Here is a 19,376-nt window from a genome sequence, read left to right as displayed (position 1 = left end):
AACAAGGGTCATCCAGTGGATATAGTCAGGGCCGGTGCAAGGATATTTTGCGCCCTAGGTGAAACTTCCACCTTGCGCTCCCCCGCCCCTTGCACATCGGTTCATTGAGGGGCAAATCCCAACGAGCCTTTATAGCTCTAACTGTACCTGTTACCTCTTGATTTTTAAAAAAGATATTTCTTAATGATCAGTAATGAATACAATCATACAATACAAGGGCAGAGGGGATATTTTATTATTGGGTTTGTGACAAAGTTCCTCCTCTATCTTGCTGGGTCCTGCGCTTATTGGCGGATTTTCTTGCCGCAGAGATTCACCATGTGGGTTGGGGAACAGCCCAGAGACCTTCCCCTCTGGAAGAACCCCCAGTCCAGGTCAATTGGGAGGTTTGGGGGGAACCCGGGCCCGCCCTCTACTCCGGGTTCCAGCCCAGGGCCCTGTGGACTGCAGCTGTCTATAGTGCCTCCTGTAACAGCTGCATGACAGCTACAACTCCCTGGGCTACTTCCCCATGGCCTCCTCCAAACACCTTCCTTATTCTCACCACAGGACCTTCCTCCTGGTGTCTGATAACGCTTGTGCTCCTCAGTCCTCCAGCAGCACACCCTCTCACTCTCAGCTCCTTGCACCTCTTGCTCCCAGCTCCTCACACTCGCACCACAAACTGAAGTGAGCTCCTTTTAAAACCCAGGTGCCTTGATTAGCCTGCCTTAATTGATTCTAGCAGCTTCTTCTTAATTGGCTCCAGGTGTCCTAATTAGCCTGCCTGCCTTAACTGGTTCTAGCAGGTTCCTGATTACTCTAGTGCAGCCCCTTCTCTGGTCACTCAGGGAACAGAAAACTACTCATCCAGTGACCAGTATATTTGCCCTCTACCAGACTCCTGTACCCCACTGGTCTGGGTCTGTCACAGGTTGTAAATCTTTTTCTCTTATAATATAAATCATACATGCTGCTAAGATGGAAGGTCTTGTGTGTGAGTCACATGCCTGGAAGTGAGAAGATCCATGTTCTATTCCCAGCTTTTCCTCAGAATTCCTGCAACACACAGATTCTTCTCCCTTGCAAGGCAACTCAGAGGAACATCTAGAAGAGCTGGCTCTTACATAGACATATCCTTGGGCCAACATGACACCCAGATGCCTCATTTTCAATTGAATAGGCACATTGCCTACCAAGAACTCCAGAGAGCAGGGATAGGGAGTGTGCATGGTACACCATCCCTAGAGGACATGCTACCATATTTGCAACCAATGTGGAGAAAGGTGTAAGGGGAACATGACCAAGTCTGCAGCCCAGCACCTTTTGAGGGAATTTGTTCACCAAGGGTACCCAGAGCGAGTCCCTTAAGCAGGACTACTTGCAACCATGGACTATGTGTCCTAGGGTGCAGGACAGGGCTGGCTTTAGCAGATGCGGGGCCCCACGCCGGGACGCGAATTGTCTCGCGCCCCCCCACCCCAACTCCGCCCCGGCTCTGCCCCGACTCCGCCCCCTCCCTGCCCCATTGGATCCCTCCCCAAATCCCTGCCCTGGCCCCGCCCCCTCACTGCCCCATTGGATCCCTCCCCAAATCCCCGCCCTGGCCCCGCGTCTTCCCCAAGCATGCCGCATTCCTCCTCCTCACCCCTCCCTCCCAGGCTTGTGCTGATCAGCTGTATGGTGGCGCAAGCGCTGGATGGAGGGGGGAGAAGCAGGACGCGGCTTTTTTTTTTTTTCCTGCTCCGCCGGCAGCCCCGGACGTTGCGGGGCCCTCTTAGGCGCGGGGCCCCATTCTGGGGAATCGGCCGAATCGGCTTAAAGCCGGCCCTGGTGCAGGACAACACTAATCTGTCAGTTTATGGTTAAAGAGCAATACAGCACTGAAGCACTGGCATAACTTCAACCATGTGAGTAGTCCTGCTATGTTTAAAGTTACTCACATGCTTCAGTGCATGTAGCATGGGGGCTGGAGAAATGCTGCTACTCTGGATGGAGTTATGTATTACAATTCCTATGGCACTGTGTTTTAAAAATATTAATATTAAAGATTTATATTGCCAGAGGCGTCAACCAAGTTGGGGCCCCATTGTGCTAGGAACTAAATTGATACACAGTAAATGATAGTCCCCAGGTGTTTACAGTCTAAAGACATGATATAACAGGTGCATAGACAAAGAACTGGGCAGGTTGTCAGTGGTGCGTATGGCTGTGGGATGTTTCTTTTAGAATGAAATCCAAATTAATAAATAAAGTCACTTGGCATAGCCTACCAAGAATCAACTTTGCAGTTGACAAATCCCACTCAGTTATTTGCTCAACTAACTTTCAGCAACTTTCATGAAAATCTAGGCTCTTTATCTCTTAGATAAAAAATATATTTCTCTCTCCCCATCCTCTGGAAACTGAACTACTTGGTGGCTTAGTTGATATGAGTTCATTGTTTTTCATTTGACTTTCAAAATATGCTGTGCAAATATTTGAGTAACAGTACCTCAAAAGGCAGAAAAGGGCAAAAAAAAAAAAGGTTGTTTTTCCATACTCAACTTTCAAAGTCATTTTCTTTCTTTGTGAATTTTTAACAATATTAAAGTTAGTAAAACAAGACTTTTTTTAAGATGTGATGGTCCAAGTATAAACAAACTCACTTTGTATAAACACATTAAAATACTTTATATTTACTTCTCAACCATGTAATTGGTCTTTTTTTATCTGAAATCTGAAGAATATTCCCATCTTGCATGATAAGCTATAATCTAGGGCTACTTCTGAATTCTGTACCATTGTTCTGGAATGTCACCAAGATTTTCAATGGTGGACACAGAATCTGCTTTTCAAACACAAAACACAAAAGGCCAAAAATGCAATGTGATGGGATATTATGTTATTGAAAAACTCTAAATATGCATTTATGCACCGGCCCTCGTGCACCCCCCGGCTCCTCCCTTGCCGCACTCAGGCTCTGCGGCTCCTGGGCATGTGAGCTGCCGCCGCGGCGTGAGGCCCTGAGCCTGCTCCGGGAGGGGCAGCGGCAGCTCATATGCCCAGGAGCCACAGAACCCGAGCGCGGTGAGGGGAGGAGCCGGGGGGCGCGCCTGCCTGGGCTGTGGCCCAGCGCCCCCCCCGGGGGGCTCCTGCAGTGGATGCATGTGGGCGGCGGCCCGCGTGCGCCCCCCGTTTCCTCCCTTGCCGTCAGGGCCGGCTCTAGGCACCAGCAAAACAAGCTGGTGCTTGGGGCGGCACATTTTTAGGGGCGGCATGGCCGGCGCCAGAATGCCGCCCCTGCCGCCCCTAAAAATGTGCCCCGGCCGCCCTAGCTCACCTCCGCTGCTGCCGCTCGCGCGCCACGGCGCGCAAAACAGCTGATTCGCACGCCGCTGCTTGCCCTCCCTTCCAGGCTCTCAAACCTGGGAGGGAGGGGGAGATCCCGAGCGGCTGCGGCGCGCGAAACAGCTGATTCACACGCCGCTGCTCCCCCTCCCTCCCAGGCTTGAGAGCCTGGGAGGGAGGGGGAGACTCCGAGCCGCCGCGGCGCGCATGCCGCTTCTCCCCCTCCCTCCCTCCTAGGCTTGAGAGCCTGGGGGGAGGAGACAGGGCTGGGGATTTGGGGAAGGGGCGGAGTTGAGGCGGGGCCGGGGGTGGGGTAAGAAAAAAACGGGGGGTGGGGGGGCGGCCAAAATTGTTTTTGCTTTGGGCGGCAAAAATCCTAGAGCCGGCCCTGCTCGCCGTGCTCAGGCTCTGCAGTTCCCAGGAGTGTGAGCCGCCGCTGCCCCTCCCGGAGCAGGCTCAGGGCCCCGTGCCCCGGCGGCGGCGGTTGCTCACATGCTCGGGAGCTACAGAGCCCGAGCGCGATGATGGGGGAGCCGGGGGGTACACGGGGGCCGGTGCCCGCATGCATCTGCTGCAGCCTGCAGGTGCCCCCGGGGGGGGGCGCCGGGCTGCAGCCTGGGCAGGAGGGGTGGGGGTTGTGGCTGCTCCCCGCTAGCAGCGCCGCCGCCTTTGCAGGGCTGCTGCCCCCCTGCACCATGCCGGCTCCTCCATGGCTGGGGCTCGTCGCCCCCGCAAGCCGACACGCTGTTTAACTTGTTCTTTGCTTGTGTCCTCAGCCATGCCACAAAGGACTTAGATCAGGGGATATACATCCACTACTGACTCAATGTCTCCCTCTTTGATCTTCAAAGACTCAGTGCTAAGACCAAGATGCTGGAGAGACTTCTCGTCCAGGCACTTTTTGCAGATGACTGCGCCTTGACGACCCATAAAAACGATGACCTTCAGGTCATCATTGGTAGATTTTCTGAAGCATCCCAGATCGTTGGCCTCACCATCAGTCTCGGGAAGACAGAGGTCTTGTTCCAACCAGCACCTCATTCCAATGACCCAGTGCCAGACATCTTCATCCAAGGCACACAGCTGGAAAATGTGGATCAGTTCAAGTACTGTATTTGGGCAGCACCATCTCAAGTGACGGTTCCCTTGATAAGGAAATTTCCCACAGAATTAGTAAAGTCAGCCAGACCCTTGGCTGACTCCGAACAAAAGTCCTTAACCAAAACAACATTCGTCTCTTCACCCAATTGAAGATCTACAGTGCAGTGGTTCTAACATCTCTTCTGTATGGATCTGAGATGTGGATTCTTTATAGACGTCACATTAAACAGCTTGAGCAATTTCACATGTGCTCCCTCCACTCAATAATGAGCATTCGCTGGTGGGACAGAGTGACCAATAATAAGGTCCTTGAAGGAGCAAACACAACCAGTATTGAGGAAATGTTACTGAGAGCACAACTTAGGGGGACCAGACATGTCATCGGAATGGAAGACCACCATCTCCCAAAACAGATCGTGTATGGGGAGCTTAGTCAGGGCAAAAGAAAGAAGGATCATCCATATAAGCGCTTCAAAGATAATCTGAAGAGCAGAGTCCGGTGACTGGCATCAATTCCAAAGAACTTGAGCAAATGGATTAGAACAGGACTCACTAGTGGTCTCTGACAAGATCAGCATGTAACAGGTTTGCGCAAGATCGACAAATTCATCTCCAGGCTGCACGTGAAAGGCACCACAGAACTGTATCATCAAACATAAATACAGACGTCCCATGCCCTCAGTGCGGCCAACTCGGTGCATCGGGGTTTAGACTTCGGAGTCATATGCGTAGCCATAGATAAGAACGGCGATAATATCATCATAGTCAGCGATAGACTACCAACACACACACACATCAAAAAATGCTCATGCAGGTCCATTTTGAGGAGCCTGCTGCATGCCAAGGTTCAGTGAGGTGCAAAGTGGCCTCTTTTTCAAAGGGCTGTGATAGGACTTCAGGCGAGTGGGGTGAAATGGGTTCTCAGGAGCAATGATGTAATGCATTTAAAGGGATGATGTGAAGTCAGGCACATAGACCATGATTACACTACAGATTTTTGTTGTCACAAGGTATGTTGGCATAAAGCCGCTGCAGTTAGTATATCACCCATGTGCATGCATACTTGACTTCTTGCTCCGGCGCTGTGTGTACTCACCAAGAGTGCTTGTGTCAATGCACAGTGTGGTGCACCATAGGTAGGTATTCCAGTGTGCAACTCGCCATTGTCCAGTGCACTATCTTGTGGGAAATGTGCACAAAGCATGATGAGGTAGAAACATAGGCAGTGTGTGCATCTTCTGTTTGGGGAGGCTCACACATGAGCACCGGAAGCTCCCTAGCTGTGGGAATGGGGGTGTTGGCTCCTGGACCGTGGCCCCGCCCCCACTGAGCCTCTTCCCCTCAAGGCCCTGCACTCGTTCAGCCTCTTCCCATCCCTCCCCTGAGGTCCTGCCACCAACAGCTCTCTGCCCCCACCCCCGAGGTGCCCCCACCCGCTGCTCGCTCCTCTCTTTCTCTCCTCCTCTTCTCCCACCGACATAGCTACCACCTCTCGTGGAGGTGGATTTATTATGATGCTGACGGGAGAACTCTCTTCCATCGGCATAAAGCGTCTTCACTAGACACGTTACAGTGGCGCAGCTGCACCGATGTAGCACTTCTAGTGTAGACTAGTCCCCAGAAACTGAAGACTCAGCTGGATTGAGTGGAGGCAGGAGGGACTTTGCCACCCCTAAATGACTTGCTCCATACCCCTTACAAAAGGGATGAGCTCAGACTGGGAGGCGGGGGTACATTGTGGAGTTTGTTGGTTTCCATGGATTGGTAACTCTCCTGTACTTTTTAAGAATAAAGTGCGTGGCTTGGTCTACATTGAAAAGTTATATTGGCATAGCTGTGTCATGTGTGGAAAAAAGTCACAACCCTGATCTATGTGGCTATGCCAACATAATACCCAAATTAGACATAGTTATGTCAGAAGCTGTCTTCAGTTATCAACATAGCTAACTTTGTTATGGGAGGTGGTAGTCCTTCACTGACAGAAAGACTCCTTCAGTCAGTGTAGATTGTATCTACACTACAGGTCTATGTCAGTATAGTCTCTATAGTATAGATGTACATTTTTTTCCTAAACCGGTGTTCCTTGCTTTACTGCCACACTGTTCCTGAAAGGTGAAACTAGGAAAACCAGAACTCACATGGCCAGGTAGATTCTGCAGGGAATCTGTTGGGGTATTGGGAGGGCTGAGGCAGTGGTTCCAGGTCTAGGGGACTGGACTGTATGGTCCTACTGACCAAAAAGGGTGGCAGACATGGGGTCTGCATCTGGGGACTGTATCAAGGGAACCAAGAGCTAGGAACAGTGATCCATCGCTACCCAGACCCAGGGAGCTTAGCAGTGTGTGGGATTCAGCAGTTGTATCTAACAACAAATGATGTCTGTTTGGAGGGTAGGACTGGACCAGGCTGTGACAAGGACCGCTCCTAAACAAATATTTTGCCAATATTAATAATTAAACTATTGATACTAACAGAAGTATTGGGAGCATAAGCTTTCGTGGGTAAGAACCTCACTTCTTCAGATGCAAGTGAGGTTCTTACCCACGAAAGCTTATGCTCCCAATACTTCTGTTAGTCTTAAAGGTGCCACAGGACCCTCTGTTGCTTTTTACAGATTCAGACTATTGATACTATTATTGTCCCACATAGCTGCCCCTATTGGAATTGAGTTCCCATTGTGATAATTTCTGTACAAAGATATGAAAAGATATGATCCTTTTCTCCAAGCAGCTGTAGTGAATGGTAATGAGTGCTGGTTAATCAGGACAGCATCAGCCTAAAGATTTAATAGGGATGAATTTAGCTAGTCCCAATTCCTAAAGTGGTGGTCAGTCAGTTGTTAAAAAAATGGGAAATGCTAAGGCTTGGAATGGGTTTGTAGGATCCGGCCCTAGGATGGATATAGTAGGACATGACACCAGGGTGTCAGATAGTGCAAGGCACCAATTTCAGAAGAGGAGGGCAGGGTCCATACTTCCGGCTCTTAGGAAAGTGCTTGGTTCCTGCAGAAGGTGGGAAACTGGGAATGCCCCATCGTTACCATTTGTACCTATTAAACCCAATCAGTATCGAGCTGAATAGTGGCTGGGGGCAGGTGTGAGGGATGCCCCGGGGCTCAGGAGTGAGCCAGGGGAGGCGGCAGGGATGTGCCAGCGAGGGAGGAGGGAGGGAGTGCGACAGCGAAGGAGAGGCAGGCATGTGACAGCTGAGGGAGGGCGGCAGCAGCGGGGGGAAGGGAAGTGGTTGGAGCTGAGCAGGCAGCAGCCAGTGACCCGGCAGCGCTGCACTTGCGAACCTCCGCCTCCAGCAGCAGCAGCAGGGGCAGGCAGCGCCTATTGAGTGTGGGAGGCAGGCAGGGGTGTCTGAGCGGAGCCGCGCCACTTCCAGAGCCGCCCCGACTCGTCTCTGGGCCCTCCGACCCCAGCCAGCCCCGCGGGGCCTCCGCCCGACACTCCCTCTCCAGCGCCATGGCGGCGGCGGCCGCCGAGCCCAGCAGCGGCCGATACCAGCAGGTGAGGCGCGAGCGGGGCCCGGCAGGGCGGGTACGCGAGCGCCGCGGCTTTCTAGGCCGCACGGCTGGGATTATGGGGCTCCGGGGAGAGCCGATTCCCCCGACCCGGCCGAGAGAGGGAGCGGTCGCGGTCGCGACGTGGGACCCGGTGTGGGGCGGGGAGCAGAGCCCCTCCTCCGGGGGGGAGGGTGACCCCACAGCCCGCCAGCCCCCGGGCTCTGCCGGGCACCCCGAGCCATGGGCCTAGGGGCAGCGGGAACCTGCCGCCCCTGCATGGGCGTGGGGCTGCGCGAGCCCCCAGGGCGCCCCACTGCTCCCCGGGCCGCTCCTCCCATCCGACTGAAACAACCCCTGCCCCGTGCAGCCTTGGCCGCTGGTGTGTGGAGGGGCCTGGGAGTGTGCGACCATCCAAGGAAAACTCCTGTATGGATTGTAACCCCCCATTCCAAAAGTCAGTGCCTGTTCCTTGGCTGAGAGCCCGTGACACACCTCAAAATTACAGGTTGGGGGAAGAACTAGACATCAGCCTCCGGGAACAGAGGTCCTGGCCGTAATGCAGCCTGGCCAAGCGGGCGTGAAAATCTGCACAAAATCATCTAGGCCATGCTCATCAGTGTGATCACAACATACACAGATGGGGCTTCCCTGTGCCGGGTGGCATTGAATGCACATACAGTATTGCTTGGTGGAGTGTACCAGTGGAATTTGGGGGGGTCCGATGTGTCTTAGTATAGCCGAATCCTGTGTTAGCATTAGGATGATTTAATGGGATGAATTTACTTGGTGCTGATTAATAGTTAAGTGATCTTCAGTCAGGAGTAAACTAACCCAAGGATGTAACATTTATTTGGGTGTTTTGGACTTTTCACTGTCACTGACAGGTTAAAGCACCTTCTCCATAATAAGTCTTTGGATAGAAGAGTTCTAAACTAAAATCCCTAATTGTGGGAATTTAGGTGAGATAATTTAATGTATGTGACATTAAACTCATCCAAGCACAGAGGGTCAGAATAAGGTTTTGCATGCCACTTGAGGTCTGCATGGGAAGATGGGCATGAGTCGAGCAGCCACATAGTGGTTGGTGCCTATCCTGTGATGGATTGAATGGAAGTTCTCTGTAGACTGGCATTAAATTGGCCATTGGCTGCAGACTGTTGGGGTTGGGGGGAGGGCGCAACAATGAGGATGGATCTGCACTTAAATATCTGCACTTGATATCGCTAGTCTTGATGTTCAGCTCATTTTCTTTCTTTCTTAGTTGTCTGTGTGTAGTTCCATGTTGAAGCTACTGCATTTAATGATCTCCCAATCCCAGTTGTCAGGGCCCCTATCTTATGCCGATATTTCCTAAAAACTACTTTCTTCTGCAGTGTCCATAAGCAGAGATATTGTTTTTTAAATTACTGTTTTCCCCTCTTCTAGATTTCCTTTTACATCTGGTCTTCTCTATGTGACTCGCTTAGATTAAAAACTCGTTTGGGCAGAAACTGTCCTTATCTGAGCATATTGTTTGTGATACACAAATAATTATTATTAACAATAAAGAAGATGAAGTGGAGCCCCACATTCTGCCCACATATTGGGGAGCTGAATTCCATCCCCTCGCTCCACGTGATTCAGGCTTTCTGTGGGAAGGAAATGTATATTGCTTGGAACATGTGTCTAGCAAAATATTTGAGAAACATAACTCTAAACTAGACAGACAAAGGCCTCAGTCCTGCAACTGACAGTACGAGTGGACCCTTGTACCCACACATTCCAACATGTAGAGTTGGGGCCTTAATTAAAACAAAGGAGAATAATTATGATCCGTATAAAAGCATTACAAAAATCTTTTGATTCTGTATATAGTTTCCGTTCCTAGTTTCAGTTTAGGTTTCACACAGTATTTATCTTCTCTTCCTGTTCTTGTATGCAGTGCAGACTCAGGGGTCTGCCTGAGCTTGTTGGAAGGTTTCCTTTTGATAATTTTTTAAATTTTGTTTTGTTGTTTAAAGGGCCTATGTGAGAGAGTCTCCAAAATATAGGTTTCCCATGTGGGCAGGTATTGAAAATTACCAACCCCCAAATTAAATTAATAGTTTCGATGTCATTAAAATATTTCTAATTAAAATAATGCTTTATTTTGAATTTAAACATTCTCCTGCATTTGTAATTCAAATATTTCAGCATTGTGCTAGTGCATCAGAACTAGAAAGGTAAACTGACTGGTCTTAATTGTTCTAGCTGAGTGAAGTGCAGAAAGTAAACTAACAGTATGGGCAGTGAAAAACATATTAGATTTTTGAGGGAAGAATGAATTTGTATGAAATATTTACTATCTACTACTTATTACAGTGTCCTGGTAGTGACACTATAATAAGTTGTAGATAGTAAACCATAACGGCACTTTCTCTTTTCAGAGTGCTTTAACCTTTCAAAATGATTTCCCATTAGGATTAAATTTTTCATGATTATTCTCAACTCAGAGGTTAGGGTTTTTTATGTATGTCTAAAAGCTAGATAAAGCTCTATTTAGTCTTTTAATATATATATTAGCGTAAGAAGTTTGGGGTGGGAGGAGTAAAGCTTTTTTAAATATCTGAGATATATATAGATTTTACATGTTTTCACCATTAAGAAAGTTTTCAGTCATATTTTTTTGGTCTTACTCCTCCCACCCCAAACTTCTTACGCTAATATTCGCACTTCTGTAGTACCGTCTATCTCAGGATCTCAAAGTATTTAAACATTAATCTGTACGACGCCTCTGAGAGTCAGAAGCCTGGTCTACACTTAAAATTCAGATCAACATAGGTACGAGGCTCAGGGATTTGAAGAAGCACCATAGTGTAGACACTTCTAGGTTGATGGAAGAATCAGGGAGGTGAATTACACACAGCAATTGAAAAACCCCTTCTGTCACTGTAGGAAGCGTCTACAAAGCTGTGCCGTTGTAGCACCCGTAGTGTAGACATAGCCAGAGTGTGGCCAGTTCTACACTAAAAAGTTAGGACGACCTAGCTACGTCGCTCAGAGGTGTGAAAAATCCACACCCCTGAGTGACATAGTTAAGCCAACCTTGCCCCTGGTTTAGATAGCTCTAGGTCAACAGAAGAATTCTTCCATCAACTTAGCTATTGTCTCTCAGGGAAGTGGCTTAACTACAGCAATTGGAGAACCCCTGACATCGCTGTAGTGGGTGTCTACACGGAAGTGCTGTAGTGGCACAGTATGTAGTTCTGCCTCTGTGCTGGTGCAGTGTTTCTAGTGAAGTCATAGCCTATGTTACAGAAGGATTCAAGTTCTGGTCTTATGGTCCTGAGCCCATAGGGGGTATATGTGGAGGAAGCATGCTGCTCCCTAGAAGGAGAATATTGTATTACTCTTTAGTTCCCCTCTGACTGATAAGAATGACATTACACAGTTCTCTGTAAGGAAATCAAAGCTGTCATTTTGCCAGGTCCTATTAATCTCTTAACCATGCACATAACAGGGTGGTTGTTGTTATAATAGTGCTGTAATTTTCCTGGTACTTTACAGATTAGAAAGATTGTCCCTGCTCCAAAAGGAGCATCAGAAAATGGAAGGTACCATGAAAAGGCTGTCACAATACAGAATCTTTGAGAGTAAATGTAATAGGAGTGCGGGACCCTAAGGGACATGCAGGAAAGGGGGGGAAAATCTTAGTTTCTCGATTCTTCTTTTCTTCTCTTAAAAAATATGTTGTTATTGGATTGATTGGTATGCTGTGGTCTATCTTGCTCCAAAAGTGTATGCTATGAAAATAAAGATGCATAGCTGACATTTAGCTGTAGAAAGGATGAGGAGAATCATTTTCTAACACTGAAGATGTCAAATTTAAATCAATTTTATCCCATGTTGCTATGTATTGTAATGAATAAGTGAATAAGTCACTTGTGACTATGACATGAAGTATAGCCCTGAGTTAATAACCACAGCGGATATATTTAATTTCAGGAACTGGTAAACTGACAAACTGTGCTCCCAGAAAGCAACCCATAGAACAGGCTCATACATCGAAATCACACACTTAATTTTTATGTTACAGGATTATGAAAGGGTAAAGGAGGGTGGAAATCCTGATTTTAACGTTTTTCTTACTTTTAATTTGTCAGTGGGTTTCAGATTGTATAATAGCAGTGGTGAATTACTGGCTGGTCCATGGCAAGCTAAATCTAAGGGTTTTAGATGTATTATGACAGTATGGTAATTTAAGCCCCACTCCTGCGAACACTTATGCATGTGCTGAACTTTATGCGCATAAACATTCCCATTGAGTCCATGGGATGACTAGCATTTGTAAAATGTTTTTATGAGTGTGTTTCTTCCAAAAACTGGAAGTTATTGTTTCAGAAAAAATGAGTTTGTCTAGATATCCTAAAGACAACAGGAATGAATGGTAAAATTCAGTGTAAGAAAAAAAAAAAAGTCTTCTTTCCCAGTACCAGTCCTCCACTGAGAACTGTGTGCAGGCCCCTATATCCGCCATGAGCCTTGTCTTGGTGCACGATCGGAGGCTAAGTCACTTCACCAATAAGAGAAACATAAAAATGGTGTTTGATTTTGATTTTTTTTAAAGGTAATCTTTCGGCATTTTTAACCATTGTGATTGGCTCAAATACGAGATGATACTGATCAAAAATAGCATATGCTTGTGCTCTCAAAGTGATGCAACAATTAATCTAATAATGTATATTCTGCTTTCTATGGTTATTGTTTTTTCACTGTGCTCAGAGTCTGCTGTATTTCTTTGATAGATTTAAGTCATTTGTGGTGAGATCCTCAACCCCACTCCATCTCCTCTACGTTAGAGAAAAGGGGCTGGAGTAGCTTACAGGAGCTGGCCAGGGTAACTGCGGAAGATAGTTTCAGGCTGTCTTTCAGGGACCCCCTCATAAGATGGGGCGTAGGGGGGTATGCCAGAGGAAGGCTGAAGTGGGAGGGATGTGTTGGGAATAGGGCCATAGCACACAGTGCTGTGGAAATTTTGGGCAGCACTGTGTCCCATAGGGGAGCCCCATGAAGCTGCCATAATTTGGCTTCTAGGGCTGTCTGAGTTATGCTGAGGGCCTCTTCAGCCTCTGGAGTGGCTCAGGATCAGGATGAGGTTATGTCTATGCTGCAAAAACCCTGTGGCACCCAATCTCAGAGCCCTGGTCAATTGACTCAGGTTTGGGCTGCAGGGCTAAAAATGGCAGTGTAGACGCTCAAGCTGGAGGCTGGGCTCTGAGGCCCACCTCCCCTATGGTTTCAGAGCCTGGACTCCAGCCCAAGCCTGAATGACTGTGCTGCAATTTTTAGCTCTGCAGCCTAAGCCCTGTGAGCCATAGACAGCTGACCTGGGCCAGCCAGGGTCATGCCGCAGTGTAGGTGTATATTGCAGTGTAGGTGTATGTAAGAGTCTGGGAAGATCCAGCAGTCTTTAGAAGTTGTAACTAAATATAAAGGTTATGGAGACATCAGTAGCAACTCTGTAGTTAAGGTTATATTCAGTTTTCCAGTTGAAGTGAGGTTTTAATCCCTAAGGCATGAAAACAAATGCAAAGGGCATGTTTATTTTATGCTTTATTGTGTGGGCACAGTTCGATTTATGATGTCCACAACTATTCATTTCCTTGTTATTTAACTCTTGCAGTTAGTAGTGGATGTGATTGGTAAATGTACTGTTGTCATTTAGGTGAAGTTTGGATGGCATGAAATTTCCAAGGGGTATTGGTGCTTTTTGTTTCTTCCTCAGTCTTGTTAGCTCAGTTGAGTTAGCTAAAGGGGAGTGAAGAGGCGTCATGTGCTTTACCGTGCAGAGTGACTCCTTGAATGATCCAGCTAGCATGAGTAACAATATTGGCTTCAGCATGGGGAGTAGAAGCCCAGCATGGTCCCTCGGTACGTACTTGGCTCGCTAGCCCATGCTGAAGCTTGCGCTGCACTGTCTTCATAGTTATTGTTACCTGTGCTTGCTGGATTCAGGCTTGCTCAGGTGACTGACCTGTGCACAGCTTTTTCTGTGTAAACATACCCTAAGGTAAGAGGGCTTTTCTACATTTGAAAGTTGTTTCGGATTAAGGTAGGGTGTGAATTTCAAGTGCAGTAGCTATTCCTGAACAGCTCCATGTGTGGACACACTTTATTCCAGAATAAGAGTGCCTTGTTCCTGTTTTGCTTAACCTATGAACAAGGCACTCATTCTGGAATATAGCAAAACAGGAACAAGGCACTCTTATTCTGGAATAAGTGTGTCCACTTACGGAGTTAAGAACAGCTCCATGTGTAGACAAACCCTTTGCCTGTGACTTAATGAGTGTGAAGATGGCTTTTCAGTTGCATTAAATTAACTCATTTGAGCTAACAGTGTTGAAGAAAACACCCATTTTGTCCTTTGAGACAAGGCCACAGATGATTCTATGGTATCCGTGTGGGTGGAGCTGTACAGAGGTTCACCTTCGTGTACCAAATTGCAGGATCAGGGCTGTGGTGCTTGATCCTGTTCTCATTTAAGTGAATGGTAAAAAACTTCCAGTTACATTAATGTGAGTAGCTTTGGGCCCACAACTCTCATTAAAATCAATGGACACAAAATTATCCACAATAAAAAACAGTTAATCACTTTGCTTAATTACAACTTTTTCTCTTTGCATGAATTTTCAGGGAGTTTTAGCAATAATAGAAAGTTTGGAGATTTTGAGCTGGAAGGACCCAAAGCAACATCACACACAAGTCAACATTTCAAATGTTAAATAACTAACTCAAATTTAGAAATGTTCCTTTTTTCTCCTTCATAGATTGCAAAAATAGTTTCCTTTGCCTTTAAAGTAAATATGGCAGTTTTAGGTCATATCCTATTTCAAGTCAAAGTTATAGGGGGACAAAAATAGGGCTTTATAATGGAAATTACTTGTAACCTTTGTATAGGGAGACTATTGGCTCTCTGTACTAGTCTCTAATTTATTAGCAATATATACATTGAAAGTGTGTTTTGTTTATACTTGGCTTTCACAGCTTCTGTGATTTTCACTGTGGTGAAAGGCTGTAACTTTTGGTATTGATTCTTATGCAGTCTGTGACTGCAGTGTTTTCCTTTTAGAAATCTCATACAACTCGTTACACTACCATAGAAACAGCATGAGATGTGAGATCAGATGAAAGTTATCTGCAGTTAGAGCTTCTTGTAGGTTATCACTATGGGACTGTTCAGCAATTCTGCTTGAGCACACCAGAAGTTGTGAGCATGTATTTCAGTAACTGAAATACATATTCAGTGTAGATTCTGCCCAGTAACACGGGTGTTACTGAGTACTTACCAGAGTTTCCTTTGAATGAGAATATACAGTTGTGAACTAGTGGCAATGGTAATTTTTCCAGTCTGTGAATCCTTTTTATTAAAAGATTTCTTAGTGATTTAACCCTCCAAAAACTGATTGATTAAATTTTAATGGAACAAACAGAATCATAGAAGACCACTGATAACAACTAAAGTATTGGATAAATGGTAAAGTAGTCATCTTTGTTGCATGTTTTAAATGATATTGGATTTTTTTTTTAAGTTGGAAACTTTATATTAAGGAACTTTTTAAAAACAAGAATGTTTGAGCTCGAAAAAATAATTAAACTTCATTGTCATCTTTTTGCTAAGGCCTCAATCCTACAAACACTTATGCGCACACTTAACTTCACTACCATGAGTAGTCAGTCCCTGTCACAGTAGTAAAGTTAAGCATGTGCATAAGGATTGTAGGATTGTGGCCCAAGACTGCAGCGCTCATCTGTTCTTTCCAGGCACTGAGGTCTAATTAATGTTTAGCAGTACTGAAACAGATCTTGGCTTATATCTACAAGATGTCAAATTAAAATCAAATGTAATTTAAAATTCACTCATTCAAAAATGGTGGATGAACTAATTTGATTGTGAACTTGTTAAAATAGACACAATCAAGGCATATTTTAGAACTTCTCTTTTGTTTAGAAATACCTCTTGGAAGCTAGAAACTGTTTCCTTATTTTTTCTCTCCCACCCCCAAATCTTCTTATAGGGATGATTTTGAGTGCTAGATTGGTCAGGCCAAAACTTTGACTTTCAATCTTGAGACCATTAGTTTGATTTTTTTTCAGGAACACTTGGGGATGGAGTTCTATTTAGAGCTTGTTTTGTTGCACACTGCCATATTGTCATGGCAGTAATATCAGAGACCCATCTGCATTCATTTATTTCTGCGGGTAATAAATCACGTTTTTGTAGAGTGATTTTTACAAGAAAAAATTCAAAAGCTTTCTTGGAGGCTATTCTGTTTGATTACAATTTGCTTTGTGACTGTGGACATCTAAAAGGCAGGTTTCTACTCAGACACTTCGGCACCTGTTCCGTTCTGTAGGATTGCACTTGGAATAGTTCAGAAAAGCATGGAGAATGGATTTCATTTTGTCTCTTTCCATTCCATTTGCAATAATCTTCTAATTTAATTTAAATTAGATTCAGTTTTGAATGCCGGAGTTACCACATGCTGATATTCTTCTAAAGCATCTTGTTTTCTGACTATGGCTTTTTAAGAGTTAGAACTTGCTAGGAAATCTGATAGCTTTTGTAATTTGTTCAAAAGTAATCTTGCAGTGCTGTTGAGTAGTATGTCAACTGCAGATTTTACTCCTGATTATCTATAAAACACATTATCTAAATGTGCTATTCAGTACCCAGGGTATGGATTTTTAAACACTTGTTTGGAATTGGTGTGTGAGATCTGTGGATAACTTAGGCCAGGTCTACACTACCGCGGTAGTTCGACGGCTGGCAATCGAACTTCCGGGTTCGATTTATCGCGTCTGGTCTGGACGCGATAAATCGATCCCGGAAGCGCTCGCCGTCGACTGCGGTACTCCAGCTCGGCGAGAGGAGTACCGCGGAGTCGACGGGGAGCCTGCCTGCCGCGTGTGGACCGCGTCTGAACCGCGGTAAGTTCAAACTAAGGTATGTCGACTTCAGCTACGTTATTCACGTAGCTGAAGTTGCGTACCTTAGTTCAAATTTGGGGGTTAGTGTAGACCAGGCCTTAGACATGGAGTTTAACCAAAAGCTATTTCAGAAATGATACTATATCTGAAGCCCATGTAACAGTATGTTTTGAAAGATTGCTAAAATAAAAATATTTTAGTTATTAAATGAAGACTTTGCATTTCAGTAGAAAAATATTCAGCCAACGTTCTCAAAGCATTTTACAAAGGTTAAAGTTCACACCAGCACTGTGAAATATGTAAATATTGTTATACACCTCTTACACAAGGAGAAACTGAGACACAGAGGGTGAGTGCCTTCACCATAGCCTACAGTGACCTCATGGCTTCATTAGGAATGGAATATTCCAGGATCTCATCACATACTGTAACCACAGCACGTTACTGCTCCAATATCTAAGTAATTGAGGGGGAAATACTTAGCTGAATTTTTTTTAAATTAACACTCTAAATATCTACTAACATTTTAATCCAACGTTTTTTTCTTTAAAACCCAACAAAAAAGAATGTTCTTAAAGTAAAATACTTCAGTGAATCAAAAGGAAAGTAACTCTTGGCCTAGATCAGTGAATGAAAAAGCTCCCTTCTGACTTAACTCAAGTTGTGCTTACATCAGAATTCTCCTGTTGTGAGCAATTTTTTAGTAGCCTGAAGGGGGAAAAATCTCTTGCAAGAGCAGATAATAAAGCATTTTTAATTGTGTATGCCAGGTGCCTGCACCATCTTGCATGGAAAATGCAAGACTAGTGCTGTCATGGCAGTGTTGGGCCACTTGAGGCCTGATGATTCATTCTTCCTGCCACATGAACCCTTATTGTTTTGTTAATGAGCACTTAGTTGAATTTTAGATGCCTGGAAACATTAAAAAGGCTGCAAGGCATGTCTGCGTACCATGTGCATTAGAAGGGAAATCTTTTTCATATAACTATTTAGAATGTTGTGGGCCTTGGAATCTTCTAAACTCTTCTTAATTGCAAGAATATTTTTTGTTCTGCCCTCTTCCATCACATGTGCATTTTCTTCTTTATTATATCTTGTAATATTATGTCATTTAGCCAGCACTTTCACTTTCTCTCCCTTTGGGATTACATCTCTCAAGTCTCTAATTCCTCCCCCCCCCCTTTTTTTTTACTTGTAAACATTAGAGAGGCAGTGGGACACTTCCTTCCACTGTTAAGATAGCAGGTGATGCTACTCAGAGAGTAATAACAGGACATCTAGTTTGCCAGACCCTTACCTCATTCACTGTTAATGTAATGAATTTTTATGCAAATTTATTTCTCAGCAGATTACATAGCTGCAGTTTTCTTGGGTAGTATTTTAGGCTTTCATTTTCAAGTGTAACTTTCAGGAATTGAAATGGGGCCTACACTTCATAGAAGGGGAAGACAGAAGAGTCATCGGGTCTGAATCTCTGCATTTTACGGGATTGTTCCCTAGATTACCTGCTGTGTTTTCTCCAACCTGTTCTTCAATCTCTGCAGTGATAACTCAGCTGCCTCCTTTCAGAATACAATTACTCTTCAAATTGAGAATATTTTTCCCTAATGACCAAACTACATGCATCATTCTTGTCCCCAGATTACTTCATTTTGTCCTACCTATTGGCATTTGGACTAATAAAATAGTATTTAATGAACTGGGCATGCCCAGGAAATTAATCTGATACTACTTTTTATCTAAAAGCTTTTTTTAGATTATATATTTAAGATTAGATTGGGGGGGGAGTATGGTGTAGTAGTTAGAGCAGGAGACTGTTCTGACTTAACTCAAGTTGTGCTTACATCAGAATTCTCCTGTTGTGAGCAATTTTTTAGTGGCCTGATGGGAAAACAAACAAACAGAGAAAAGGAACTTGCCCAAAGTCACCAAGTAAGGCACTGTCAGATTGACTTACCACAGTGTCTACACCACGCTGTGTCGACGGGAGATGCTTTCCTGCCGACTTACCTTACTTGGGGAGCGCTCTCCCATTGACTTAATGGGTCTTCACTAGACCTGCTAAATTGACACCGCTGCATTGATTGCAGCTCATCTAGTAAATGTAGACATGGCCTAAATTGCTACCAGTGTGCCCATATTGGTAAATGAGTGGTATCCTAGCTAGAAGGGGAGGGTGACCTCCGTGGAAGTGGAGGGGATCCTGGAAAAGGGAGACTTGTTATGGAAAGGTTGAAAGCCACTGTGTCAGAATAATGGCAATTTTGGAGGCTTGTGGAGTTAGTAATTCATCTCCAGAATGAAGATTTGAGGAATTTAGGGAGTCTTTATATTGTACCTAATTAGCCATTTGCATGCACAATTACCTGTTGTGTATGCAATCATGATAATTTTACAACTGAATTAGGCATGCGATTGTCCATTTAACTTTTTTTTTTTTTTAATCTGACCCCCAAATATTTTCTAGCAAACTTCTAGGGCCTGATTTTCAAGTAACCTAGACACACACATG

General features: G+C 45.3%; 1 protein-coding gene across 1 annotated transcript in view; it reads left to right on the top strand.

Moving 5' to 3' along the window:
* Positions 1 to 7,853: 7,853 nt before the first annotated feature.
* NDFIP1 (Nedd4 family interacting protein 1) overlaps positions 7,854 to 19,376 on the top strand; it is a 31,701-nt gene continuing 20,178 nt past the window's right edge. The window contains exon 1 of the mRNA XM_065408928.1: positions 7,854 to 7,922. Within this exon, the coding sequence (XP_065265000.1) occupies positions 7,878 to 7,922 (45 nt within the window). The 5' untranslated portion in view covers positions 7,854 to 7,877. The remainder of the gene's footprint in view (positions 7,923 to 19,376) is intronic.

The sequence above is a fragment of the Emys orbicularis genome, chromosome 8, assembly GCF_028017835.1.
Source record: "Emys orbicularis isolate rEmyOrb1 chromosome 8, rEmyOrb1.hap1, whole genome shotgun sequence".
Taxonomy (NCBI): Eukaryota; Metazoa; Chordata; order Testudines; family Emydidae; genus Emys; species Emys orbicularis.
The sequence above is the reverse complement of the archived record's forward strand: the minus strand, read 5'-3'. Positions and strand labels throughout refer to the sequence as shown.